Raw genomic sequence first — 27,907 nt, 5'->3', positions numbered from 1 at the left:
GTTGATTACATTTTTCACCAAAAAGTAACGTAGTTACGATTCCAACACAACCTGCTTTATGATTACATTGTGTAAGAAGATTGACAAGTCAAAGAATATCAATACTGTTTTTGTTCAAACAGTACACGAAGGCAGTTGAATTTGGTAGCTGCGCTGTTTTTCGTTTTTTACTTTTTTTATAATTCAGTCGTTATTCCTGGATGCGGGTGGCCCGGTGTTCCAGTGGTTAGTGCGTAGACCTCACAGTGCAGAGATCGTGGGTTCGATTCCGGCTCCGGTCTTCCTGTGTGGAGTTTGCATGTTCTCCCCGGGCCTGCGTGGGTTTTCTCTGGGTACTCCGGTTTCCTCCCACATTCCAAAAACATTCATTGCATGCTGATTGAACACTCTAAATTGTCCCTAGGTGTGAGTGTGAGCGTGGATGGTCGTTCGTCTCTGTGTGCCCTGCAATTAGCGGGCAACCGGTTCAGGGTGTTCCCCGCCTACTGCCCAAAGACTGCTGAAATAGGCTCCAGCACCCCCGCGACCATTGTGAGGATAAGGCGGATTGGAAAAAATGGATGGAAAAAATGGATGGATTCATGAATGCGATTTTACTGGGCTTTTGCATAACTCCTGGATCCTAGACCTAGGTCTTGTTTTATATCATTTCTACTCCATTGCTGTTTCTTATGACTGTTGAAACTATTGGTTGGAGAAAACATGCTAAATAAATACATTCTTATCATTTTTACAAAGTAGATTGTTACCGGTTTTACCACAACAGGAACTTGCTTAGTTAGCACTTCTGGATGCTCACAGGAGGAAACTCGTTCTCATCATCCAGACACACAGGTCCATCGGCCAACTCGTGTTCTGGGATGACTTCACCGTTCTTTGCTCCACCATCTTCAGAGTAGCCTGGAGTGGAGAACAAATGATGGAAAACAGAAACGACTCAAAAACATTTTAAAAATGACTTATATAACTCTTCAATCCATCCAGCCATGAGTAGATATTTTAAGGGGACCATTTACTGTAGGCACACCAGGCCGCAAAGGTAAAGCAAACAAGAAATTATACAACAAAAGGATTACACTGAACTGGAGTACAGTCAATAGTTTTATCAGTGTGAGTCATACTCGTTGTATATTGGACAAACTAATTGGCAGACATTGTATGGCTACTGACCAGTGAGAGTTGCTGTGATAGGACTAGAAGCTGGTAAGGCAACAGTTGCAGCATATGAGGGACATGCCTGTGCTTCCATCGGATCGTCAACACCAAAAAGCCTAAAAGAGAGAGAGCAAATTTCTTGATGAACAACTCATTGTCTCTGTACATAGACCGAGAGTATTTATAACGGTCTGTTTCATGAACTGGTGGGTTTTTTACCTGGTTGCAAATGCTAAGATTATCTCACTGAATGTCCTTCAATAGAGAGCAGTACAAATCTGACCACAATTCAATCTGAGACGCTTGATTCAAATTTTAATTTGATCATCTTCCAAAACAACATTCCCCAATGAGATAAATTATATTTGTTCCACAGCCCAAATTTACACTATAAAACCTTTATTTACTGTGCAGGCAATGTGTATGTTAAAATTTCAAAATAAATAATTGTCACGTACATATGAGTAGACTGTCATGTTAAATGAGGAGGCATAATAAACTTTATTCTGTGAATGTACCTGGCCGAGGGCTTAGGCAATAATTCAATATATATCACGATGGACACCTGATCAGTATCAATATAATTGTGCTGAATATAATAATTTGTTATTTTGTGACTACAATGGTACCTCTACTTAAGTAAGTCTCTTCATATGAAATTTTCAAGTTACTAAACGCCTCAACAGGAAAATATTGCCTTTTGTTACGAAATGAATTTCAAGATACGAAAGGTAAAAATACAGTCTGGGCTGCTACTCGCAACTCAGAGTTTCCTGAACGCAACATACTTATAGCTGCTCTGCCATTGGCTACTACCGAGCATCATATTGGCAGCCCATTGGTTAAGCGTGACCTCTGCCGTATATATGTGTGTAGAACAGTGGTTCTTAACCTTGTTAGAGGTACCGAACCCAACCAGTTCATATGCACGTGCACTGAACATTTCATTAGTGAAAAATGATTTTTTTTTTTTTTTTTTTTTACAAATTGAAGACATTAAAAAACACATTTATTAAAAACAGGAAAAAAGTAAGTAAGATTACATGGCCTAAGTATAGTTTTTTAAAAAGTGTATGACGTACAATCACGACAGTCACATGGGGACTACTGAGCGAACTGAATTTCCTGCAGCACTGATTGGACAAGCAATGTAAAGTGATCATCTGCAGCCAGTGATGGCCAATAGGGATGTGAATCTCAGCACTGAGGACGATTCGATACACATCACGATCCACTGCCAGCGATGCGATACTTAAACGATACATGGAATTTTCTGGCGATACGATGCGATACGTTTCACCGTCGTCAAGATGCGATACGATTCGATACACATTAAGTTCAAATCAATGCGATCCGATACGATACAATGCAATTTGTTGCGATATTGTGCAATTAAACATGATGCAAATAAGCAAAGAAAAAAAGCTTTTAAAAAGATGGAATTCAGTATGGTATTACAAAAAGGATACCACTTTATTCCTTATAAAGAGTAGAACTTGTAAAACAACTCATTTAAGCCCTGTCACAATTGGGTTTTGTGCAAAGAAAATGTAAACAATTTGGCACCTGAGACTCACAGCTGTTGCTATGGTGTAAACACAAACAGACTATTCTCACTGAGTGTCTTATATGAAATATAATAATAATATATATATGTATATGAATCTATAGCGCAAGATGTCCACCCATCCACTGTAAGTGCAACTCTTTGCGCACTGTTCAGCGACACAGTAATCTCACTTCTTACTTTGTTGTACACATCGGGAATATGTTTGTAAGTGAACACAGACCTTTCTGGTATTTTATACCTGGGTTCCAAAACGTGCACGAGCTGTCTGAAACCCTCGTTGTCCACCACGCTAAGGCTGGAGGTCTTTGCATATGAAATAAGCAGTGGCCTTAGTTATAGCCATTGCGCGGTCACAGTGAGTTGCAAGGGGACTCCCAAAATAAGAGGCAATTTTTTTTCTGATCCTGACCTGGTTTACCAAGAGCTTCTCCAGTGTCCGACGAGAAACTGGGCGGGGAAGCGGGGAAGCGGGAGGGAAACTTGTCGGTGATCTGGTGCCATCGGTTTAAGTGGGTCTGCATATATGTGGGGCTGCCGTTGTATGGCTTCTTAGTGCGACATTCCTTGCAAATTACGGAGGTTTTATCAAGCTTTCCGTCTTTCTTTTCGAAGCCGTATTATTTCCAAACATAAGATTTGAATGTTGCGGCTGCATTAAATATAGTAGTTTCCTTGCTGCTGCGTGCGCTAACTTCCATAATGTTTCGCTAGTTGTGTACTGGACTGTATGTGACGCACGGCTACCGTCCGTATTCAACACAAAACGCAAAGCAATGATGGTGCATTCATTGCGCCTAGGAAAGGGCAGATAGGTGACGTTTAACATGAATAAAACGGCGCTTGAATCGGATTTTACCGATACCTATCAATGCATCGTGATGAATCGCGATTTCACCCGTCAATTGCGTCGTACCCAGTGAATGAGCCGATGCACTCGGATCGCGCACGTGCGCATCGATGTATCGATTAATATCGATTATTTTCCACACCCTTAATGGCCAAGCGGGCGTGTCATAACTAATTGACATGTTGAGGCAGGTGTGTCTTAACCTCCATGGCAGAGGCTGCGTCGAACCCCTGAGACCGATTCACTGAACCCCAGGGGTTCGATCGAACCGCTGGTGTAGACAGATAAATAGATGTGTGTCTATGCAGCGCCCTCGTCATTCACCTCGTCGGCCATGAGGTGTTCTGATAGTTTCAGGTAAATGTGAATCACTCAGAAAAAGTGTTCACCAGTCGGGCGATTGCTCACTCTGCTGATGCTTGCCTTGGACATTTTCAAAGGATTGTTAAAAGCTGAGAAAGGCAAACATCCTTGGAACAGTTCTTTACAAAATGCCAGGCAAAAACCACAGACAGAAGATGAACTAAAGAGGGGAAAAAACGATGAGGATGCAGTTAAAAGTTAAATGACCATTTTTATTCTTTACTTTGTTTGTTTTTTTACATTATGCACAACTCCCGTTTATTGTGCAATAATCTAATTGTAACATGTACGTGTTACATGTTTGATGCATTTTATGCTTTAGAAAACATTTATTTCTGAATTTTGGGGGGACTTGGAACGGATTAGGGCATTTACATGGAAAACATGTCTCAACTTACAACATTTTCTAGTTCAGAAATTTCTTCCAGAATCAATTAATTTCTAAGTTAAGGTACTACTGTATTGCCTTCTGCTTGCTACTTCTGTAATTATTGGCGAATTCTGGTTATCTGGGTCTGTCTCTGTGTGGCCCGGTCCCAAATGAGTGGGCCATGGGCCGGTGATTTGGGACCAGTGTACTTTGCCACAAGCTGCATACTTATATTGGTACAGAATTGGTAGATGTATACAAGTTACATGACAAGATGACACAGGTTGATCTGGTGTTCACTCAAAATAACAAACTAAAATTGGAAAAAAACCTAAAAATTATGCTGAAACTAAAAAAACAAAATAAGATGGGCATTTGCAAAAAACTAATAAAAACTAACATTAATGAAAATTCCATAAACTATTATAGACGCAACCCTATGGCCTGACCTGTGATTGTATGCCAAGATGCATTCGCCTCCGTCCTGTGGGTTCACATTGTAGATGAAAAGTTGGCCATCAGCTGTAGCCACCAGCAAACGTGGATGCTTCTGGATCCTGCAAAAATGAACTGGATTTTGAAACAGTTATGCCCATCCAGGGGTTAACCCAAATAGTCAATTGTTCGACACCTCAATTTTAGGTCAGCATGCAGGGAGTGTCGGTCTGTCTGAAGGAGACTAGAGTTTTGAGAAAAACAACAATGACGATGACCCGATTATCTTTACCTGAAACTTGCCGACAAGTTGTTCAAACCTGATAGCCACTTAATACAGCTTGTCATGTGAACCAGGGAAAGGTAGGTAGAAATGTCTTAAAATTTTTAAAAATCACATCATTACAGCATGAACTATGAGGCTTACATGGCAAGAGCACAAACGTTCTTCTGGCCTGACGTGACGAGATGAACTGTGGCAAAAGCGCGGTCCTGGCTCATCATACCAGATACCTGAACAGGTAGGTAGCTGCTGGCTGCTGTGAACATCTTCCCCACGTAGGCTGACCAAGTCTCATCTCCACTGTATGCGGGAAAAAAAGTTTGCTTCAGATACAAAGAGAGGAAATTGGCATGTGTTTTTTTGTATTCTGTGTCTACCAATACCACAAAGACCGAGCGCCCTATTTCACATGCACGGCCGACATCATCCGCAAGGGGAGAGTTTGCAGTTTACATGCCAATGTCATGCATAAACTCCAACGATTCTATTTCTGTTTCCACAACGTCAAACACGGTGTACTCGGATGTGCTGCACTCCGAATGCCCTGAATTTGATGCTCATGAGGGCTGCCACGTGGATTGGCCAGGAAAAAATGACTTCCATCCCGTAACCGCGGACAAAGGCACAAACGCCCCATTCTGAACAATTTTACCAAAGTTGAGCAAAATACCCAAACCAACGAAAAGTCCACCCATGCGTATAGTTAGACTGCGCTTTGCATGAGACTTGCGCTGAGCACAAAAGTACCGACCCAAAGGCACAAATGTACCGACCCAAATGTGTTTTTTTATCATTTCGTGATAAGTGGCAGAATGCACGCATCTCGGTGCATTTGTCCCGCTCTCGAGAGAAGATAAAAGAACATGTGATCTTGAAAACACAGTTGCTTCTCAAATTCTGAAAGGCAGTGGCGTAGTTTCCCATTAGGCAAGGTCGGCAATTTGCTTGGGCCACCCAAGCCAGCAGGGGCCACCCTGAAGGGCAGAGAGAGAGAGAGAGCCATGTGTGCTTCTGTTGGCTCTTCTTACATGAATAAATAATGGCGGCAGATTATCAGGCCAGATGAAGAAAAACGTTCCCTCTGGGAGGATAAAATGAAAGAAGAAAAGAGAAAAGACGACAAGACAGTGCTGACTAGTGAGTGTAATAAGTTGGAGTTGTTTCTGACTGTCTGTGTTACCGTGTACTTGCCACAGCATCCATTGCCACAATAGGCTTATGTGCAGGAGCATACAGAACCCCATTCGTCAGTTTTCCAGGCCATGTTGACTTGCCTTTCGCAGCTGCCTCAGCAAATTGGCACAGTAATCTCCAATGATAGTACGACTATCTGAAGGTAGTCAATGGATACAAAGACCTTTGCATCCCACAAGTAATCTGATTATGTGGGGGGTGGGAGGTTTTGTAAGTGTAACAGAATACAGTCACATCTTTTCGTATTCTGAATATTACTGGGACATAAATACAAAGGATGGAAGAAACAATACAATTAGATAACTAATGAACAGACTGTAGCCGACTTGAACTTTTTTGCTTTCAGTGTTTTTAATGTGTGGAGTTTCACACAGGGACGTGCGGTCAGGTCAGGCAGATGTGAAGAGCAACAAAAAAAACATACTACCAAAAATATTACATAAAATGATTTTCCATTTTAGTTCTTGGACTGTGCTTTCTTTTCAAATCAACATTCATTCAGAATAGGACAGATCAAGACTTTCGTTATTGGGAATAATAGATGGAGAGACATTTGAAGTCCAAAGAAGAAAATCTGAGAAAAGTAACAAAAATAAAGGTTAAGACAATTTATTGTTTTATATTTGCAAATTGCAAAGGCTAATAAGATCACTCGAAATCGCGGGAACTTTTCTTTGTGGCTGGCAAATATTAAGAGTAAAAAGAATGCACATTTTTAATGTTTGGGTGCTAATTTTAGGGCATATATGCCATTCTGTTTGGGTCAGGAGTATGCCAAATTTGACGTGGTTTACCGACAGTATGTGATTTTAATTACCGGTACAACTACGTGTGTGCTTGTGTAATTTTAATCACTGTGTGTGTGTGTGTGTGTGTGTGTGTGTGTGTGTGTGTGTGTGTGTGTGTGCGTGCGTGCATTTTCGCGCGCATACCTTGGTCCCACTTGCTCCAGTTTAAAGATATGTACTGTTTCAGTGTTGCTGGAAGCACAGAGGAACTGGGCGTCAGGGCTGAAGGACAAAGAGCTGATGTTGACGTACCTGCAGACAAAACACAAAACATAGACACGTAACGGTATACAAAATTTTAAAGCTAGTTTAATCAGAGTGATGAATTTATTTTTATTTTTTAAACTCATGTTCGTACATGTCATGCAGTGATTTTACAAAGTGATGCAATATGTAGATGCAAAATCCGGTAGATGTCTGACCTCTTCATGCCACGACGGAACTCAAACAGACGGAAGCCCTCAGGAATGGAAAACACTCGGATTACAGTGCCCTAAAAGACAGTGAGGATGATCTTTACCCTCCTTAAACAAAGAACAACACACATTACGCTGCATGCTGAGGAAAACGTAACAGGGACTTGCAACTATAAATACTGATGTCACCGGGTGTATAAATTGCAGTACTGTACACATATGTACATGTGGCCTTGGTATAATGGTAAAGGGGCTTTCAATTGTATAGCGCTTTCCCACCGACAAGGCATTCAAAGCGGTCCTCATTAGCCTATTGATGACCCAGCATCAGGAGCAACTGGGGGTTCAGTATCTTTCTTAACGACACTCAACGTGGTCACAGGGGCTGAGGGATCAAATCTGCAACCTCTGGGCTAGAAACTGAAAACCATTGAACCATGCCACACCCACATTTGCAGTGGAACCTCAAAGTAGGTACAATCCTTTTTACAGGTTATGCACAATTATTATAATTTTTTTAGAAGAGCTGTCTCTCATTTCATACGTTTCGTTATGTGAACTATCCCAGCATAGATGAGCAGACAGATCTGTGTTGTACTTCTTGTAGGTTCTGTGCATAGCTCATTGTCGTTTTTTGTTTTTTTTAAAAACTTTTTATTATATCTCAGAAAGACTTAAAGGTTACTTTTGGGTGTATAAACCAGAAAAATAAACAAATAAATAAACACCAACGGCGGCCCGGTAGTCCAGTGGTTAGCACTTCGGCTTCACAGTGCAGAGGTACTGGCTGGCAACCGATTCAGGGTGTCACCCGCCTACTGCCCAAAGACAGCTGGGATAGGCTCCAGCACCCCCCGCGACCCTAGTGAGGATCAAGCGGCTCGGAAGATGAATGAATGAATGAATAAATAACAACTCTACGTCTGCTCCTCGGCAGTAAATGTGACAAATGTGTGGGCAGCCAGAAGCATGCTACCCACATGCTTCTTCCAATCACAATCCAGCAGTACAATGTGTTCGCTTGTGTGGATACACTTTGGATTTTGAAAGAAAGGAGATTGTCCTGACCAGGCAATTGCAATGTAAAGCCATTGCAAATGGCGAGTGAAATGTAATGGGAACACCACAATTTGTCAACGCATCTCGACCGACATAATGGCATCATATATAGGAACAAACCTGAATGAATAAACAGTGGTGGCTGCATGGTTTAGTAAATGAAGTCCATTGAAAGTATGCAGAGAAGTGTCTTAGTGCCAGAAAATATAAGTTCTATGTATATCGACATTGACCAAGATGAGATACTTATGTAAAAAATACTTTTCAGTCATATTGCCCAGCCTTGATATAGATTAGGTGGGGTTGGGGTGTAATGGCGGCATGGTGAACGACTGGTTAGCACTTCCACTTCCCAGTGTCAGTGCAGGGTTCGATTACTGCTCCGGCCTTCTTATGTGGAGTTTGTATGTTCTCCCCGGGCCTGCATGGGTTTTCTCCAGGTACTACGGTTTCCTCCCACATTCCAAAAACATGCATGGCAGGTTAATGGAACACTCCCTAAGTGTGATTGTGATTGTGAGTGTGAATGGTCATTCGTCTATGTGTGCCATGCGATTGACTGGCAACCGGTTCATGGTGTCCCCCACCTTCTGCCACGCCTGTGACCTTTTGTGAGGATAAACCTAACCGGTTAAAATAGATGGATAGAGAGGTGTGTTTGTGCGTGTGAGCATTTTCCAAGATGGCGCCCGAGTAGGCAGCCTTCGGCAAGTGCTCTTCAAGAGCCTTGCTTTTTTGTTCTTTTTTGCTGTTTTTGTCTTTTGTTTTGCCACATGTTGTTTGTTGTTTCATTGTGTGGACCTGATATGGACTGTTTACAGCGCTTTTTGGCCACGACATTCGTCAAAGGAACAGTATCTGTGCTTGGTGGTTGCACCTTCTCGGCAGCACGCCTGTCGGCGCCATTGACTGTCGGTGCTGGACAGACCTGGGGCGCTTGTGTTTTTTGCGCCAGTCATGGGCAGCATTTTTCACAACCCCGATTTGTTCAGTGGCCATGTCAGCGCTGTTGGACAGTTGGCGTTGGTGCGGCTGGATGGATGGCCGCTGAAGTTGAGGATGAGGAGAGAGGAGCGTTGGCGAAGAGCGCCGATGCGTATTTGGAACCGTGAGTCGCCGCTTGGAATTGAAATGGATTTCCTTGGGACAGGAGAAGTGAGCCAATATCTTTTTTCGTCAATGGATGCTACAGCTTCTTGTTGACTTTGAAACTTAGCTTGTAGCCGACGTCTGCACATTTTGAGCATGACGTCTCTGATCCACTGGTTAAAGGACATTTCTCCTCTTTCATTTCAAACTGCTTCAAACAACAAAGCGTGTGATGGAAAAGTGGTTAGAACTGCATGACTGTCCGTGTTTTATGTTATGTGTTGTGTTTATTATTTTACTTTATGTTAACTGTTTTGTAAAGCGCTTTGTTACAGCTGCCGCTGTTGTGAAAGCGCTATATAAATCAGCATGTATTGTATTGTGTGTGTGTGCGCACGCGCATTCATATACTATGTACAGTACTGTATATGTCAGTAAAATTAAATTATAGAAAAAGAATCTATTTTTCAGAGTGACTTTTTTTGTGGTAAGTATTATGTTTGAACTTATTTACATATAGTAGACCTCTACCACCACCCCCCCCCCCCCCAACCCCATTAAAAGATACATTTAGACTCATCAATTTTAACCCAACACATATCAGATTTGACTTGACCAGATATTGCGTCTATCGGTCGGAATTACCCGCTCCGAGGCGCTGGCAAGTTTGGTGGCTGACGCATTGAAGCAAAGAGCTGCCAGAGGACTGTCATGCGCCGGGACCATCGTCACTGTGCTCTGAAATGAACAATAGGATTTTACAAAATATATATATTATAAATCACACTGGCATGCATTTATAAAAACTCTACTTAATTCGGGCCTGAGTAGTGACCGCTGCGAGGTCCCCATTGTTTTTGTAGGAATTATTCCTCTCCTTATTCTTAAACTGAAGACTTACGGTACACTTTTTAGGAGCAAAACATGCATGAAAACTCACCAGAATTTATACAGTCATCAGGCCTCAGGAAAAATGTGATATTTTAAATTCATCATGTGTTACAAAAAAATAGCTCTGTACCGCCGCCGAGAGTGGAAAAACAAAATCCAATCGCAGTACATTTCACCTAGGGCTATGAAAATTGGGAAGCACACGCAGCACCCGCTGGATGAATGGAAATCCTGCTGTGCTATAGTGAATTTGGTAGCTCCATTAAAAACCATGCAGTCAAAAGGTAGACCCAAGCCATGGTTTAATGACAGAATTCCCGTAGTTTAACAAGAGTGTTCCTTGTTCAGCTGTGTTAAATTCTTTTTAAGTTGCTTTCTTGATGTTTTTAGAGGATGTGGTTTGCCAGACTAAGCCATCTGGTTTCCTCTTAAGACTATTCCTCAGCATTTATTTAAGGAAATTCTCCCAAGTATTGGTAAATCGGTCTTGACCATTATCATTAGCAGTATGTCTTCTATTGTAGTTCCCCAAACCTTGCTGAAGAAAACCTGGCCTTGATCAAGATGTACCGTCAAATTTTAGACCCATTTCCAAGTTGCCTTTTATTTTAAAAAAATCTGGACAAAGTGCTGCACATGCAGTTAAAGGATTTAGATAAACATAACATCATGGAGGTCTTCCTGTAAGGTTTTAAAAGGACGCACAGCACAGAGTCAGGCCTGTTGTGAGTTTTTAATGACTTCCTCCTGGCAAATGACACGGCAGACTATGTGTGTGTGGTTTTGTTGGATTTAACTGTAGCGTTTGATATGGCTGATAACAATATTCTATTGGCTCGTTTGCAGCACCTGGTGGGCATGAGTGTTAGCGTCCTTGAGTGGTTCAGATCCTATTTGGCTGACAGAACTTTTTGTGTTGCCTTCTTTGCTCTGAGTCCTGCCCTGCTCCACTGTCATACGGTGTTCCACAGGGTTCAATTCTGGGGTGTTTTCATTGTATCTGTCACCTTTAGGTTTCATCTTAAAGAAGCATGACATTTCCTTCCACTGCTATTCAGATGGCTGTCCAATGTATGTCGCGCAAAGCAAAAATCACACTTTCTTATTGTGGCCACATTTTTATCTGAATGGAGGGAATCAAGACCTGGAAGGCACTGAATTTTTTTAATTTCAGTAAAAAGAAAACTGAAATTATGGTGTTTGCTCCCAGTCGTCCTTGTACATCCCATTCTGGTTGTTTTCAAGTCTATAAATATATTTGAGTTGAGTTCGGTGCAATACAGTCTGGAATTACAGCTTACGACCAGAGCTGTTGAAAAATATATATTTTTTGTTTATTATCATTCAAACTTTGTTTGTTCTGCAATGCACCGAAGGCATTGTCAAAGAAAGGGAATCTGGACTTCCAGAAGCAGCATTTTAAAAGGGTACACGCGAGCTACTATAGTGATGATTCTGCACTAAAATGCTACAAAAGTGTCTCTGCCTCCGTGTGTCAGGTCTCCCACTGAGGTAGGCAGTGATTTCCTTAGTAAAAACTCAGTCTTGTCTTGTATCCACTTTATTTGTCAGTTTTGTTGATGTTAGGGTCTGCCGTTATGGCTGTTGCTCATAATGGCATGTGTGTGTACGTGTATGTGTGCACGTGCAGTCACGGGTCGGCCACGGGAGGTTGGCTGCTGGAAAAGTAGATCTTCGGTCAATAAAGTTTGGGCACCCCTGAGATAAGGTTTTTATTCATCCTATTTGGTCACACCCCTCTAGACGTTGTCCCACACAGGATTTAATAAAAAATAATAAAATAACTTTCACAAGGTGGTATATTTGTTTTCTGTCTTCAGATTTTTTTCTTACCATATTTTTGGCATCATAAACTAATATTTCTCCCATCGTAGCGCTGCCAGGGTATGCCAGGTAGGAGTTGGAATGATTGGTAGATAGAGCACAGAGGCCTGAAAAGAAGGGATTTTAGTGCAAAAGTGTACATAAGAAGCTAGAAGAAAAGAGCTTTTGTGTTTTTGCATTTTACACAGAGAACAACAGTGTCAGAACAATAACTGTTCACACGGAAACACTGACATGTACAGTATATGCCAAGCCAGTACCAGGTGTAAGCGCTTCAACTTCTTGTTGTCAATGTGTTATCCAAATGTCATTAACAATTTGAGCTCCCTGGGTGTCTCCAATGGCCATCGCAAGTTGGGCACTTATTATCCTGAGTAGCAGACAAGCAACGATATTGGCGAACAAATTTGTTATTAAAGAAAATTTTCGAAATAGCAAAACAAAATGCGCGCTGGATGGGGGGGGGGGGGGGGGGGGCTTCCTTTATTTGAGTTAAGCAAGTCTCCACCATCCAAAAAATACAACTATCATTTTAACAATGCGCCAAAACGTCAATTTTTCTTCTTGGAAAAATAGCTCTGAAGTAACCTATGTTACCATGTAATGACACTTGAAACAATTTTTTAAAAAACTTTTTCGACATGTGGCAGTCTTTGCTTCTGATGATCCAAAGCACCTAATACATTTTTTTGTGCAACAAAATGGTGACAGGTAAACTTTTGAATTAGGACCCAACAGATTAACTGCACAGTGTTTGCTGTTTCTGGCAAGTTTTTGTTTTGAGTCCCCTTCCTTCCTCAATGTGTGCAGATTGTCCAGCAATAAATCGCACAGGTTATATCTCAGTGGACCCATCATTGATGTACCCGTTTGTTGAAAATGTTGTCAGAAAAGTGAAATACATCAATATAGACTCATCTGTTTTTCCAAGCAAAACTAATTAATTATTGCCAATCGGGCCACAAATGTAAAATTAATGAAGCCTTTCCTTGAAAGAATCCATCCATTTTCAACACTGCTTATTCTGAACAGGGTCGCTGGCTGGAGCTTATCTTCCATTTTCAACACCGCTTATCCTGAACAGGGTCGCAGGCTGGAGGCTATCTCACTTTATTTTGGACACGAGGCAGGCAACACCCTGAACTGGTCACCAGTCAGTCGCAGGGCACGGACAGAGACTAACAACCTTTCACACCCACATGCCCACCATCAGTGAGCGGGAACCGATCCTACAAGTCAGACGAAGGTACCACTACACCATCAGCAACTTTGCTTCAAATATATAAAATTAAATTTGCTGCTAAGGGTATTCTATGGACTTGTCAATCAAAACAAAATCGATCTTAATTTGTCCAAGCAATGGTTGGGTGAGCTATGCAAGTTGTGCAAGGAATTAGCCTGGATGTCACTATTTTACACACAACCTTAAGTAATGGGTTTGTTTAAAATGAATAAATAAATAAATACAACAAGAACATAGTTCAACATAAATCCAACATAATTGTGTTACATAACTAGTACACATTCAACTAGCGGTAACACAAACGCATATTTGAAAGGATTAATGTCCTTATAACTTCATTAATTAAATGCATGACACCACACAATGCATTCTGGGAACCGAAAAGAATAGTGTTTTTTTTTTTTTTTTTTTTTTAAACAGTACCGTAAATTCCGGGCTACAGACCGCACCTGATTAAGAGCTGCATGCTCAGATTTATGAAGAAAAATAAATTTTGTAATTATATGCGCCGCACCGTACTATGAACTGTTGGCCTATGAGTGGGTGGGGGTTTGCTTCTGTGTCCCTGCCGCCGTGGAGCGCCTCCAAGTGCGGTCCCCTGCTGAACCCCCACAGAAAAAAAACCCGCAAAATTTCTTCAGGTGAAAATAATCTCCATATTTTTATGAACATGATAAATGCATTTGCACAACGAAATTACGATGAAACACATAAGAGGCCAGACAAAGAGAGATCTTGATGTGCATCTACGTAATTACGAGGAGAAATACTGCAGCCCACTAGGCTTTAAATAGAATAATGCAAATCATATAAATGGGAAAAGATACATGAAATTATTTCTATATTCAGCCGCTTAAAAATGATCATCGGTGGCAGCTTTAGGCCTCATGCTGCGCGGCTCAAAACACAGGTAAAATGCGTTCTCTCGTGGCCGCTTGTTTTGAGTATGACGGAGGAGTCACCTTTTTAATTTACAGCCCGAGTGAGAGGCAAATCAAATGTCAGAGGGTCTTCGTCCATATTTATTATTTCATCTGGGCTGATGGAAATCTCCGCTATCTTTGTTTGTGTGAATGTGCGGAACGAAGCAAGTTTGTCCTCGTCATTGGGAGGGAGCTGCTGACACAACGTCGTGCGTGCCCTCATAGACATGCTTCCATTTCATGAATCTATAACACCACGACGGCCCACCTTTAAAAGTTTTGGTTGTATTTTTACACTAGCTCGGTTTTTCTTGCCGGAGCCTCGACTCGGTCCATGTTTTTCCCACGATGAAAAAAGATAAATTAAAATGCTGCTTCATATTACACGCCGCAGTGTTGAAAGTGTGGAAAGAAAGTAGCGGCTTGTAATCCGGAATTTATGGTATATTTAAAGTTGACCCCCGGTATTCGTGGGAATAGGGACCAGGCCAGCCCGCAAATATCAAAAATCTGCATGTGATTGACGCCCATTGAAATGTATAGAGGGTGAATTTTTTATTTTATGCATTTATATAAGGCGGCCTGGTGTTCAAGTGGTTAGTGCGTCGACATCACAGTACAGAGGTCCAGGGTTCAATTCCAGCACCGGCCTACCTGTGTGGAGTTTGCATGTTCTACCCATGCCTGTGTGTGTTTTCTCCGGGTACTCCGGTTTCCTTCCACATTCCAAAAACATGCGTGGCAGGTTAATGGAACACTCGAAATCAGTGGTCCCCAAACTTTTTTCTGTGAGGGCCACGTAACTTTTCGCTTCTCTGATGGGGGAGCCGGGGTCAGTTTGTAACAGCAAAAGTGTGACTGCAAGAGTACCCATCCATCCATCCATCCATATTGTTTCCCAGAAAGCCACACAAAATCAAATAACTTTTTTTGATACACTTGCGGTATTAAAGACGTCTTTCTTCTCGGGACACACCACCTACGCGACAGCATTCATGCATTTCTTGACAAACTCTCCTTACCGCTGCTTGCTATCAGTTGAGCAAACCGAAAGCTAGCCCGAACAGATGGCTGGTTCAGCTGAGCTTGGCGTACAAATGTATTTTGCTGAGCCAACGTTCCTCTTTTTAGCGTTGACAGTTTGTCTGTTCTCATTTGCCCATGCAAAAAATCGTACTTGTTGTTGTGACGGGATTCATAGTGTCTCCGCAGATTGTATTCTTTGAATAGCGCCACCGACAGATGAGACAGACAATCTTTTCTTTGCATTGAAAAAAAAAATGGTTTCTCCATTTTGGGTTAAATTCCCTGTATATGGAATATTTTTTTTCTCTTACCTTACCTTTTCGCCATTATTACATCCTCTTTGAGAGGGACGGGTTTAGGATTTTTTTTTCTGGGGTTGCCAGATAACGGCACAGACCGCAGAAGTCACATTATATGTGTTTATGAAATTGTTACGAGCTAATAGTTAATCATGAATATAGTTCATAACTAAGGAATATTTTATTGCAAAAGTCAAATTTTATGATAAAATACAAACATACATAGATGAAAAATAAATCAAAAGTATTGTTCAGGGGGGCCGGACCAAATGTGCAGGCGGGCCGGATCCGGCCCACAGGCCGTAGTTTGGTGACTTCTGCTCTAAATTGTCCCTAAGTGTGAGTGTGAGCGTGGATGGTTGTTCGTCTCTGCTATTGGCCGACAACCAGTTCAGGGTGTCCCCCACCTTCTGCCAAAAGACAGCTGGGATAGGCTCCAGCGCACCCGCGACCATTGTGAGGATAAAGCAGATCAGAAAATGGATGGTTGAATGGATAGATGCATCTTTTATTTATTTATTAATGAGCCGATTCGTCAGTAATCTATACTGTTTCCCGCCAAAAATCCGCATCGGATTAAACAAATATATATATAGCGGACCCTACTATGAATGCAACTGAAGGATGTTCAGGGATAGTATGTTTTGTCCCTAAGTTTCAGTGGTGGTTATAGTGCTGAAACAATCAGCGTTTACACCACGTGCGTGCCTATAAGTCCTACCTGAAGGGTTGGACGGAATGTTGAGCAGAGTCTTGAGCAGCTTCATGTCTTTGATGTTGTGGATATAAATGGATTCTTCAAGGCACACAACAAGCCTCTGCAAAATAAAAACAAAGACATTCTCCGTGGTTATACTACATAAGCGGTGGTTTCTGTGTATTCCGGACCTCCATTACCCCTTCCCACAAAACTGGACCCGATAAAGACATTGTGTATTAGCAACATACAAGATAAAACCTCTTTTTGGACAACATTTACATAAATGGGATGACAGAATATTGCTATCTGAGTAATCTGAGCTACTCGAATGATGGAACATCTGATTTTAGATGGTTGGTTCGCTTTAATGCTGATGCTGAGTAAAGCAGCCTGTTTAGCTCATTCACATCAAGAAGCATTAGCGAATGCAATTTTGGTACTTCTCTGTTCCCACATTCAAGGAGCAATTGGGCATCAAACCAGTAACCTTCTCGTTGTGATTTTTGAATATTTTAAATGGTAACAGAGCATTTCATACAAACGGAAAAGCCAATGTTCCCTTGAATGGTTCAAACAATTATAATACAATAAACTAAGAAGTAGGGAAATTTTCAAATTCAAAACTAGCATGTTTTAAAACAAAACAAAACAACTTAAAACATTAGCATGTATAAAGTACATTTTCCTAGAAGCACGCTTTCACAACGAAACGTGCCACTTGCTGTCTGTCTACAGTGGTACCTCTATTTACGAAATTAAATGGCTCTGGAAGAAATTAATTTTGTCAGTAGAGATGCGTTTTCATACATAAATGTTTTCTGAAACATAAAAATGCATCAAAATATGTAATAATACATGTCACAATTAGATTATTGCACAAATGAATGAGAGTTGTGCACAATGTAAAAAATAAGGAATGAAGAATAAAAAATGAAGGCCATTTAACTTTTAACTGCATCCTCATTGTTTTTTGCCCTCTTTAGTCCCATGTTTTTGCCTGGTGTTTTGTAAAGAACTGATCCAAGGATGTTTGCTTTTGTCGGCTTTTAACAATCCTTCGAAAATTTCAAAGGCAAACATCAGCATAGTGAGCGATTGCTGGACTGGTGAACACTTTTTCTGGGTGATTCACATCTACGTAAAACTATCGGAACGCCTCATGGCCCGAGGGGCGAATGACGAGGACGCTGCATAGACACATATCTAACACATGGGCAAATATGGTAGAAGTCCCTCTTAGCATCCAATGGGATGCGAGGATGACACTTAGTAATAGCCAACGGCAGAGCAGCTACAAATGTTACGTTCAGGAAACTCGGAGTTGCGAGTCGCAGCCCACACTGTGTTTTTACCTTGCGCATCTTGACATTTCTTTCGGAACAAGAGGCAATATTTTCCGGTTGACGCGTTTCGTAAATTGAAAATTTCGTATGAAGAGACGTTTGCATGTAGAGGTACCATTATATTTGAATTGCGACTTCTTCAATCTAAGGAGTGAAATGGGAAGAGAACAACAACGCTAGATCATGGCATTGAACCAGTTCACAGCAAGAGAAAGCTGACGAGGTGTGGTGATTCATTAGTGGTAAAACGTTTTGACACCACCCCCATCTTACATGTCTGTTGAGCTTGACAGCCAGTATGTTGTTGGGGTAGCTGTAGTTACAAATCTCTGTGCCTTTCTTGAAGTGGTAGATATTCATGCGCTGCGGCGAGGTGGTGCTTACAACAACGACCAGACTGCTAGAGAAGAGACGCTCCACGATGTAGACATCGGAAGCCTCTGCTGGGACAACAAGAAGCAGACATATGGACAGCAATGAGGACAATTAATAAAGTAATGCTTACCCTACAACAACACAAGCCAATGAGATCCAAAGATTTGATGAATAGCTCTAATTTGTTTTACGTATGCTCTACATACAGTAATTATAAAGAAGTGCCCAGTGAGCACATATCCCAATGTGAGATATAGTAACACCCCTTGTGAAGACAAGTGGTTCGGGTAATAAATGAAAAGTATGGTGATTTGTGGATATCATGTCAGGACTCGTTACTACTGTATGTTGTCATTCCACATGCATCCATCCATTATCTGAACCGCTTCTTATCCTCATGAGGGTCGCGGGCGTGCTGGAGCCTAAGCCAGCTGTCTTCAGGCAGTATGCGGGGTACATCCTGAACAGGTCACCAGCTAATCGCAGGTTATTACATATTAACTGTTAAAACTTGACTATTAAATCTCACTTCTGTTCATTCAACTTCAATTATTCTCCTTCCAGTCAATCCCCGTCAGCACAGGTGTGCCCCTGGGCTCTGTTCTGGATCTTTCCTGTTCATCATATATCTTGTTTTGATCAGCAATATTGTCCATAAATACAACATCCACTTTCAGTGTGCTTTGGATGACAGCTATTTCCACTTCTCCAACAAGCACATCTCTTCTTTTCCCCTCTCTTACCTTACTGAACTTCTGTACTGGTTAGTGCAAACTTCCTAAAACTCAACAGACAAAATCTACACCAAAAATCCCTCAAAAGAAAAACAAAAAAACTGTAACTGCTTATCTGTTACAGGGGTCCCCAACCGCTGTTGCGCGGACCGTTACCGATCCGCAGGGAATTTGGTACCGGGCCACACAGAAAGAACTTGCCTTAATTCCGTTTTATTTATTTCGGAATACGAACGATGTTTTATTTTGAAAAATTACTGGATTCTTTGTTACATCCGTCTGTGTCACGCTTGACTCTCGTCAAGCCACGCTTCTCCGTCACGTGACCGATTCCGCTAAAAACATAATGCAAATTGAGTTAAAAAACTGCTGGAGATTGCAAATGATGGCAGCCTTAAAAGTACGTTCGAGACAACTGGATTAAAGTTATGGCCACAATAGCACTGTTGCTATTTCCGACATCCTACCTGTGTGAGGTGGGGGTTTTCTGCAGCAACGATGACTAAAACAAAATTACGAAGTAGACTGGACATAAACCACACACTTGAGGTGTCATTGTCTCCTATTACCCCCGGGATGGGACCGTCTAGTTGCAGAAAATCAAGCTCGGGGCTGTGGTGAGTCGCCATTTTCATGCACTTTGAATTTGCGTTGTATCGTATTTTGAAGGCATTAAACATTACCATAGCGATCAGTGTTGCGGCCAGATTAGACGCTCCTTGTGTTTATTATTATATTTCGAAAACACCACAATTTTCATGCAGCTCATACCCTATTAATTTGTTGTATTAATCCGTGGGGCAAAAAAGGTTGGGGACACCTGCTATAGACCATGGGTAGGGAACTGCGATTCCTCAAAAGCCATGTTTTAGATCCTGCTCGACTTCAACACACCTGATTCGAATGATCAGCTCATCAGCAAGTTCTGTAGAGGTCTAAAATGATCATTAACAATTGAATCAGGTGAGTTGGAGTCGGGAGGGATCGAAAACAGTCAGGATATGGCTCTCAAGGAACCAGAGTTTCCTACCCCTGCTATAGAAAATTCTTCCATTTTACCCTCTGCAGAAGCTAAGTCTGGCTGCACCTAATTATTTGTAATGTAAGTACAAATAATAAGGTGTAATAATGTAAGTAATGTTGCGCCAGGTACTACTACCAATATAGTAATATGCATTTTCGCCTTCGAAAATGACAACACGAACATTTCCAAATACTGGTACTTGGGGGGAAAAAAAAAAGCAATTATTTGTCAAGCAGCGCTGGCGCACAGCACAGCACTTGTGAATGAAGGGTGGAGGTCTTAGGGCTTAGGGCTTGAAGTTGTAATGAAAAATCAGCATATGGTACAATTGTTGGGCCACGTTGTTAGACATTTCATGGACTAGGCCAGTGCAAATATACCGTAGACACTTCAATCGATCATGCCAAGGAGTTTATTAACACAATAAATATGTATCTAAGTCTGAATGTGTACGAGGCTACGTACACGTCAATCTAACTTTACTAGCAATTTACTTTTTGTATAGGACGGTGAATGCAGTGAACCCTCACTATCATGCCGTTCACCTGGGTCGGAGGTTTAAGACCCATACTCACCACTCTCATGAATGCAGTCTAGTTTATCCACTGTGGTCAAAGAAAACAGCTTGTACCCAGTCTTTGTTCCCAACGCCAATGACCTGTAAAACACACACATGCATGGAAGGGCTCACACACACACACACACACACACACACACACGCACACACGCCCACACGCCCACACGCCCACACACACACACACACACACACACACACACACACACACACGCACAACAATTAGTGCACAGAATCAAATCTTTCTCAATATATTATCCATTCATCGATCCATTATCTGAACCATTTTATCCTCATGAGGGTCGCGGGTATGCTAAAGCCTATCTATCCCAACTGTGCACTCACACCACAGACGTTGCTATTTTCTCAAACATGAATCACACGCTGACATTCTGTAAATATTTTTTATGAATGTGTGCGACATATTTAGTCACTCTTACAGTCCAAAAGGGCAACTCCAAATGCACACTGCAGCCCAGAAAGTACTGTGCCACTGCTAGCATGTGGCCTGGCAGTGCTGCTCTACATAAACAACCACGAGAGGACACCTCGGCTTTTTGTGAACGAGCAGACCAAGCCGTCATCTTTAACTGGGTGTCCCAAACGAGATCTTCCATTCACTTGAATTGAGGTTAGCTGTGTTTGGCTCCGATAAGTCAAGTCAAGTCAAGTACAACTTTATTGTAAAATGTGCCGTATGTATGTATAACATAAATTCAGCACAACTCGTCAAATTCTTTACCGAGTTTGACACAGATTGGTTTGTTAAAAACATCAGACATGCAGTTATGATAGCAGGCACCTAGGCAATGTTATAATTGCCCCTTCCATATCATATTAACCCTTTCATGTACCCTGTAACCTGATGAGCTGCCCACTGTAGTAAGCGCTGTCCCTGAAAGGGTTAAATATAAAGGGAAGACCAAATGCATTTTTTTAAAAGCGAGATTTGGAAAAAATTAACAAAAATGAACTTGTTTTAATTTTTTGTTATGTTTGTTTTTCTTCCTATCACATTGTTAAACATTATGGAGTTGATTGAAACATTATTAAAAACTGAAAACTTTATTTGAAATGTATGTTTCAGTGAAAGTCAAAACTAAAATGTAGACTAATCTTACATTTTGGGCTCATATTTTTATATACGACTATAAGAAGGGTAGTGCCTCAACAGTCATGAACCTCACCGCACGCGCATCACTGATCTAATGTGCCATGATGAGATAATCCTGTAATTGTAGCCAATATGTGACCTGACATGAAGGGAATTTGTGTGGCTTAAAATAAAGTGCGATGGGAGAAGTCTAGAAGTATGTGACATGATATGATGACACACACGGCACTGTGGCATGATGCAAGGTGGAATAAGGACACGTTAAGTTGTCTCACACAAGTTAAAACCAACCCCAAGACACAAATGCCACTATTGGCACCCGGCGGTCTCGCTCAGGAAGTGAGTGTGTGTGTACGTGTATGTGTGTCTGTGTGTGTGTGTTTTTTACATGTTATGTCTTAGGCTGTCATTTTATTTGTGTCATTGTGAGGTAGGCTTTCTGTTTATTGACTAACTTGCTTGTTTTCTAGGTTGGGCGGGAATTTAAATAACACTTGTCATTACTGATCATTAAGTTCATTGTGAAGTAATGACTCCTTGGTAGAACTGCCCCATGATTAAATGTCAGTCCTGGAATTTACAAAGACTGATGATGTGGATCTCTTCGAGAACAGGGGGAACAGATTTATGGTAAAAAAGTTCAGCCTTGGTTTAACCGCAACACAGCACATTTTCCGACATATTTGAGAAATTTGTGTTCGAAATTTTAGGCATACAGGGATCCCTCGCTATTTCGCGGTTTGTGTATCGCAGCTTCAGTGCATCGTGGATTTTTTCAAACATATTCATAAAAAAATAAAAATCATATACATGGAGTACAGTACTGTGTATGTTGTCTATCTGACTCGCTGTTGTTTTGCAGCTTTTCACGGACCGTTTGCGGACTTTTTGCGGACTTAAGGAAAACCATTGTATTTATTTATTTATTTATTTAATGTGTATATGTTTATTGGTCGCTACTTTGTGTATTTTCGTTTATCGCGGGTCCGCATTAACCGCGATAAACGAGGGATTACTGTAGTTCCAAAATCCATGTTTGCCCCAAACACATCATTGATCATCACCAAAATAACACGATACCCACGGTGAAGAATAGCAATGGCATTAATCATTCTTTCGGACTGTTTTTCTTCTGCATGGCAAAATAACAGTCAGTGTTAGCACAACACCTTAAAGGCTTCTGCTCCAAAGCAAAAAATAAATAAAATGAAATGAAACAAATCAGAGGCACTTGGTGCCACACAATGGTGGCAGGTATGTGCTGACTGAACAAATTTGAATGTGAGTTGTTTATTTTGAACATTGCCGCATCCTCAATTATAAGAGGGTGTGCACACTTTTGCAACCACAGTATCTCAGTTGCTTACCTTTACGTCCCCTGTCCATAAGATGTTTTAAATTGAACTATTTAGGTTACAGAACACAGAAATGATAGAAGAGGTTGTGAAATTATTTATCCCTGTTATATTTATCCTGTTTTGTTGTGTATTTTGTTACAGTCACCAGCTGGAGAGTTGATGTTCCCTCACAAGTCGCACCTGTCTCGAAGCTGATTGTCACAACTGACTATTGGATTGGATTAGCCTTGTTCACGACTCTGTTTCCAAGAGCCTAATTTTCGAGACAGCCTTGACAGCTTTGCCTCATAGCCCCAACTCGTTTCATAATATTTTCGTTCTTTTAATGTTCTTCGTTGGGCGGCCTGGTAGTCCAGTGGTTAGCACGTCGGCTTCACAGTGCAGAGGTACCGGGTTCGATTCCAGCTCCGGCCTCCCTGTGTTGAGTTTGCATGTTCTACCCGGGCCTGCGTGGGTTTTCTCCGGGTGCTCCGGTTTCCTCCCACATTCTAAAAACATGCATGGCAGGCTGATTGGACGTTCTAAATTGTCCCTAGGTGTGAGTGTGGGCGTGGATGGTTGTTCGTCTCTGTGTGCCCTGCGATTGGCTGGCAACTGATTCAGGGTGTCCCCCGCCTACTGCCCGAAGACGGCTGGGATAGGCTCCAGCACCCCCCGCGACCCTAGTGAGGATCAAGCAGTTCGGAAAATGGATGGATGGATGGATAATGTTCTTCGTGTATTGTAATTTCTTGTCCTTTAAATTGACAAGCAATTTACGTTGATCTCGTTCCTTGCCTTTTGCAAGTGCTTTTGGTTTGTTCTCGCCTTTTCCCGGTTCTTTGTTACCAGCGTCCTTCGTTGTTGGTTTTGCGTTTTAGTTAATATTTTTGTAACCAAAACCTCTTATCTGTGTGTATGCTTTTGGAATCCTCATTCTTTATGGACTTTGTCCGGATATTTTACACTTTTTTTTTATATCACACCAGTGTAAGCTGTCTAGACTTTTAGCTAACACACTGTAGACTGTCAATACAACACTGCCTTCAGCGCCCATCAATGTTCTGCCAGTCCACCTTATTGGCCTGCACTATGTTACCTACCCTGCTAATATTCATGTTTGCATAACATCTGTGGATTTAGCAAACACAAACATGACTGTATTTGACTGATATCAGTTCCTTTTATGCATTTGCTTAATTGCTTCACTCTTGAAGAGTGCAAGATATGTACATTCCTGTCCTGCCTCATCCTGTTCACATCAAGTCTCCTGCAGAAATGCAGAAAATAAAAGGCGGAACGTAGGGGCAGTGTGGTGTTTTTAATTTGACTACTGTATACATCAAGTGTCAGATAAAAACATCCATCCTCCCATTGTATAGTCTCTTAACTGCCTACAGACAACCATTCACACCTAATAAAGGACAATTTGGTGTCTTCAACGAACCTAACAGTCGTGTTTTGGGAACCCATGAAGGCATTTGGACACATCTATTTGCTGTGAGGCAGCATTGCTAAACACTCACCACTGTGCTGCCACAGGGCAAAATGCAATCTTCCGATTTAAAGGACTGCTCTTTAAAATCAGGTTGCTGTTTTTGTCTATGACCAGATGGACTGGATATGAGTAGGCTTGACCAGACAAACAGCATGGAAATGGTACTCTCATTTTTCAATGACTCAAGTCGTTGAGCTCGCTGCTTTTTTTTTCATGCAAGAGGCACCAGTGGAGCTTATAGCTGTTGCCGAATGCTCTGGGGTTGAAGAGGAAAACCACACTCATAGGGGAGTCATTAATGATTATCATGTCAAAATTGCTTTATTTCTTGATTGTCAAAAGTGCTTTTTCCTTGATCATTCCAAAAAAAGGATGAAAATTGACAACAAGAGTAAAACAAATACAGGTAGCGTGGTTGTGAGGAAAATTAAGCGGCAACTGCAGTCAGTGCTTTTGAAAATTCATCATTCATTTTCCGAACCGCTTAATCCTCACTAGGGTCACGGGGGATGCTGGAGCTGTCTTCGGGCAGTAGGCGGGGGAACACCCTGAATCGGTTGCCGGCCAATTGCAGGGCACACAGAGACGAACAACCACCCACGCCCACACTCACGCCTAGGGACAATTTAGAGTGTTCAATCAGCCTACCATTGACAATCAAGAAATAAAGCAATTTTGCATGTCTTTGGAATGTGGGAGGAAACCGGAGTACCCGGAGAAAATCCACGCAGGCCCAGGGAAAACATGCAAACTCCACACAGGGAGGCCGGAACCGTAATTGTACCTCTGCACTGTGAAGTCAACGTGCTAACCACTGGACTTCCGGGCTGCCTCGCTTTTGAAAAATTTGCTCCAAATTAAAGCCAAACATGGACCATACGACAGTATATCTTACCTTAAAGATGTTTAAAAACTGGAACTATACCACTCTAAAACAGGATCTAATTACTTAGACAGACATCAAAGATTAAAGATACCCATTTACAACGGTATAATGTGGTCCTAATTTAATGGTAAATATACCACTCTGTTTGGCTCACAAATGTGTACGTCTGACTAAAATGTCAGATGTCAGTGCCCCAGCTTTGGACCTTACAGAATGAACTCAAAATCACTGTTGGAAAATGTAGCTAAACTGATCCCAGCTCTTCTGAACATGTAGCCCTGCCTCTGCCACCTGTGTTTTGTTTCGACTCACAATAGCATTAAATTTGTTCAAGAGAGAGAGGTGACATGTAAAATGTATTTTTTATTTTTTATTTTTTTACAAAGGACAGATGTGAGAAGGTATCAGTTTCCCATCCCTACTCAGCACTTCTGGGGGAACAAGGACAATTTACACAATTTAATGTCTCCAGTTGTTTCCACCCATTACGAGTTATATATGCACATGTTACACCCAAGCATTTTTGGTAGCCTGCTATCACCGAGCAAGGAAATTAGACCTGCAGTTTGTGTGTGATTATATTTCACACACAAATGATTACGGATTAATGGGTAATTACTGAAATCCTCTTAGTGAAATGTAGCTTTCCTCTTTAAAGATAGCATACCCGAGGAAGCACAGGCCCTTTTAAAGTGCAGAATCACATCATAAATGCATGTATTGTATGTATCGAGAACCATTCTCGTAGTAATAGGTTTTGCTTAATTCACAAGCAAACATAACGATATACGGTAGGCGAATATGTGACATCAGTTATTTTCACAGGCTTGAATGTTGTACCAGCATCATGCAGGTGTTTTTAGAGGATGGCCCGCTTCAGAGGGTATGGTCTAAAAACAGAAATGCCCTGACATGTGTACCGTGGGGGGAAAAAAACACTAATCAACTGGAATTTCGGTGTTTCTAAAGCGCCTTTACTGTCTAAGCATCAGACTACGTGTAGGATGAATTTTAAGACGGAAGCTCTCAAACAAAGTCACCCATTGGTGTCTGCTTCCTTACGTGGCGTCTTGGTTGAACGAGGCGCATCCAAAAGGGACGGCCGGTCCGTCCGGTCCACCAGGCCCGCTGGCACCCACTGCTGACTCCATCCCGATTCCCAGCGACCTCCTTCCCTCCCTCCGCCGTGGATTGGAGGCCTGGGATCGGCAGCACCTCTTCGCTCGATGTTGGCGGAAGACGACTCCAATGTGGCAGAAAAGTGAACCAGGAATTGTACGTGTAAGTTCTGAAACAAAGTGGAAAGTTTTCTCCGTTGGAAAAATGCTGAAATTCTGTTTCAGTCCCGATGTTATCCGAGGACGGTTTTCGGACCTTCCAGAAAAAGAAGGGCGGAAAAGAAGCAAAACAAGAACAGCTGACTGCCGACGTCACAAGCCCGCCTTTTCGGATTGGTTTGTCGTGGAACATGTTTTTATTGGCTAGGATTATGATTGGGCAGACGTGCAGGAGTGTGTTTTCATAGGTTACCTAGCGGTAGAAGGCATGTATTTTTGTCAACCCATTCACGCGCTGCAGCTGCATTTCTCCAGCACAGGCAAGACGTTCTGGCAAATGTTGTTTTCCAAAACGAGAATCATATTCCTATAAACGAAACGTCATTTAAATGTTTGGACACACGCCTTATCATTTGTTTGTGGCAGGGTCCGGTGTTTGGCTGTTGTGACGTCATTAAAGTCTAAAGATCAAACAAACGATGAATGTCCAAATTCTGCGCATGACGTCACCGTTGGCGCGTCTCAACCGCACGAGAAATTCCAAATTCTCGAAAGACAATTCGCAGGCTAGGTCCTTCGATACCTTCAAAGGTACCCCCTTATGTGACCCCAGTGTCGAATTTGGACAGGCTTAACCTGAATTTGGACACCACTTGCGGTCAAGTCGTGCCAGAGGTGACGTCATGTAGCCGAAAATGCTGTCTTCTTCGGACCCACGCTGTGAATTTGGAAACAACAATGTGTTTGCCAACTAAAACACAGTGATCTGTATGGATTAATGAACCGCCATTTACAGTAACATCTGCATTTCAGTGTTCAATGTAACATTTGGCCTTTACCTGAAAATTCCAGGAGATCTCTCTATCCCAAACAAAAATTGGTACCAGATTGGACAGAATAAAACGACAGTGTTTGTCGGAGGTGGGGCCCACCTACCAGCGCAGCTCAGCACAGCACAGAAAAAGCGGGGGATTGGAAGGGAGAGATTAAAGGAGGAGGGCAGTTGAAAGGAGTGTCAGTGGTGAGCAGGTCGCAAAATTAATGAATGGAGAGAAACAGCCTGAGTGGTTGCAAAATAACAACAACTGCACATTTTTTTTTTCTCACTCCAGCAGTACTGGACAGTGCGTGCCTGATATTGGCGCACAGCTCATTAATACTGATGCACTTGCCCTTATAAAAGGGGTCGGGCAATGCCCCTGGCTTGAAGACTGCAATCCTACTGCAGACCTAAATATGGAAATTGGAT

General features: G+C 41.9%; 1 protein-coding gene across 9 annotated transcripts in view; it reads right to left on the bottom strand.

The window, feature by feature from the left end:
• Positions 1 to 26,807, bottom strand: part of wipi1 (WD repeat domain, phosphoinositide interacting 1) — a 35,039-nt gene extending 8,232 nt beyond the window's left edge. For 2 of the 9 annotated variants that reach the window (XM_052049712.1, XM_052049715.1), the window contains exons 1-12: positions 26,444 to 26,807; positions 20,548 to 20,630; positions 18,113 to 18,282; positions 16,518 to 16,614; positions 12,315 to 12,412; positions 10,215 to 10,307; positions 7,428 to 7,498; positions 7,150 to 7,257; positions 5,168 to 5,323; positions 4,755 to 4,862; positions 1,171 to 1,271; positions 750 to 900 (exon numbers count right to left, since the gene is read on the bottom strand). In XM_052049712.1, coding sequence (XP_051905672.1) covers positions 779 to 900; positions 1,171 to 1,271; positions 4,755 to 4,862; positions 5,168 to 5,323; positions 7,150 to 7,257; positions 7,428 to 7,498; positions 10,215 to 10,307; positions 12,315 to 12,412; positions 16,518 to 16,614; positions 18,113 to 18,282; positions 20,548 to 20,630; positions 26,444 to 26,532 — 1,296 coding nt within the window. In that variant the 5' untranslated portion in view covers positions 26,533 to 26,807 and the 3' untranslated portion in view covers positions 750 to 778. The remainder of the gene's footprint in view (positions 1 to 749; positions 901 to 1,170; positions 1,272 to 4,754; positions 4,863 to 5,167; positions 5,324 to 7,149; positions 7,258 to 7,427; positions 7,499 to 10,214; positions 10,308 to 12,314; positions 12,413 to 16,517; positions 16,615 to 18,112; positions 18,283 to 20,547; positions 20,631 to 26,443) is intronic. The other 7 variants (XM_052049713.1, XM_052049716.1, XM_052049714.1 and 4 more) reach the window with 4 other exon arrangements.
• Between the last annotated feature and the right edge of the window lie 1,100 nt (positions 26,808 to 27,907).

Source organism: Hippocampus zosterae, chromosome 17 (genome assembly GCF_025434085.1).
Source record: "Hippocampus zosterae strain Florida chromosome 17, ASM2543408v3, whole genome shotgun sequence".
In the NCBI taxonomy this organism is placed as follows: Eukaryota; Metazoa; Chordata; class Actinopteri; order Syngnathiformes; family Syngnathidae; genus Hippocampus; species Hippocampus zosterae.
This window is presented reverse-complemented; position numbering and strand designations above follow the sequence as displayed.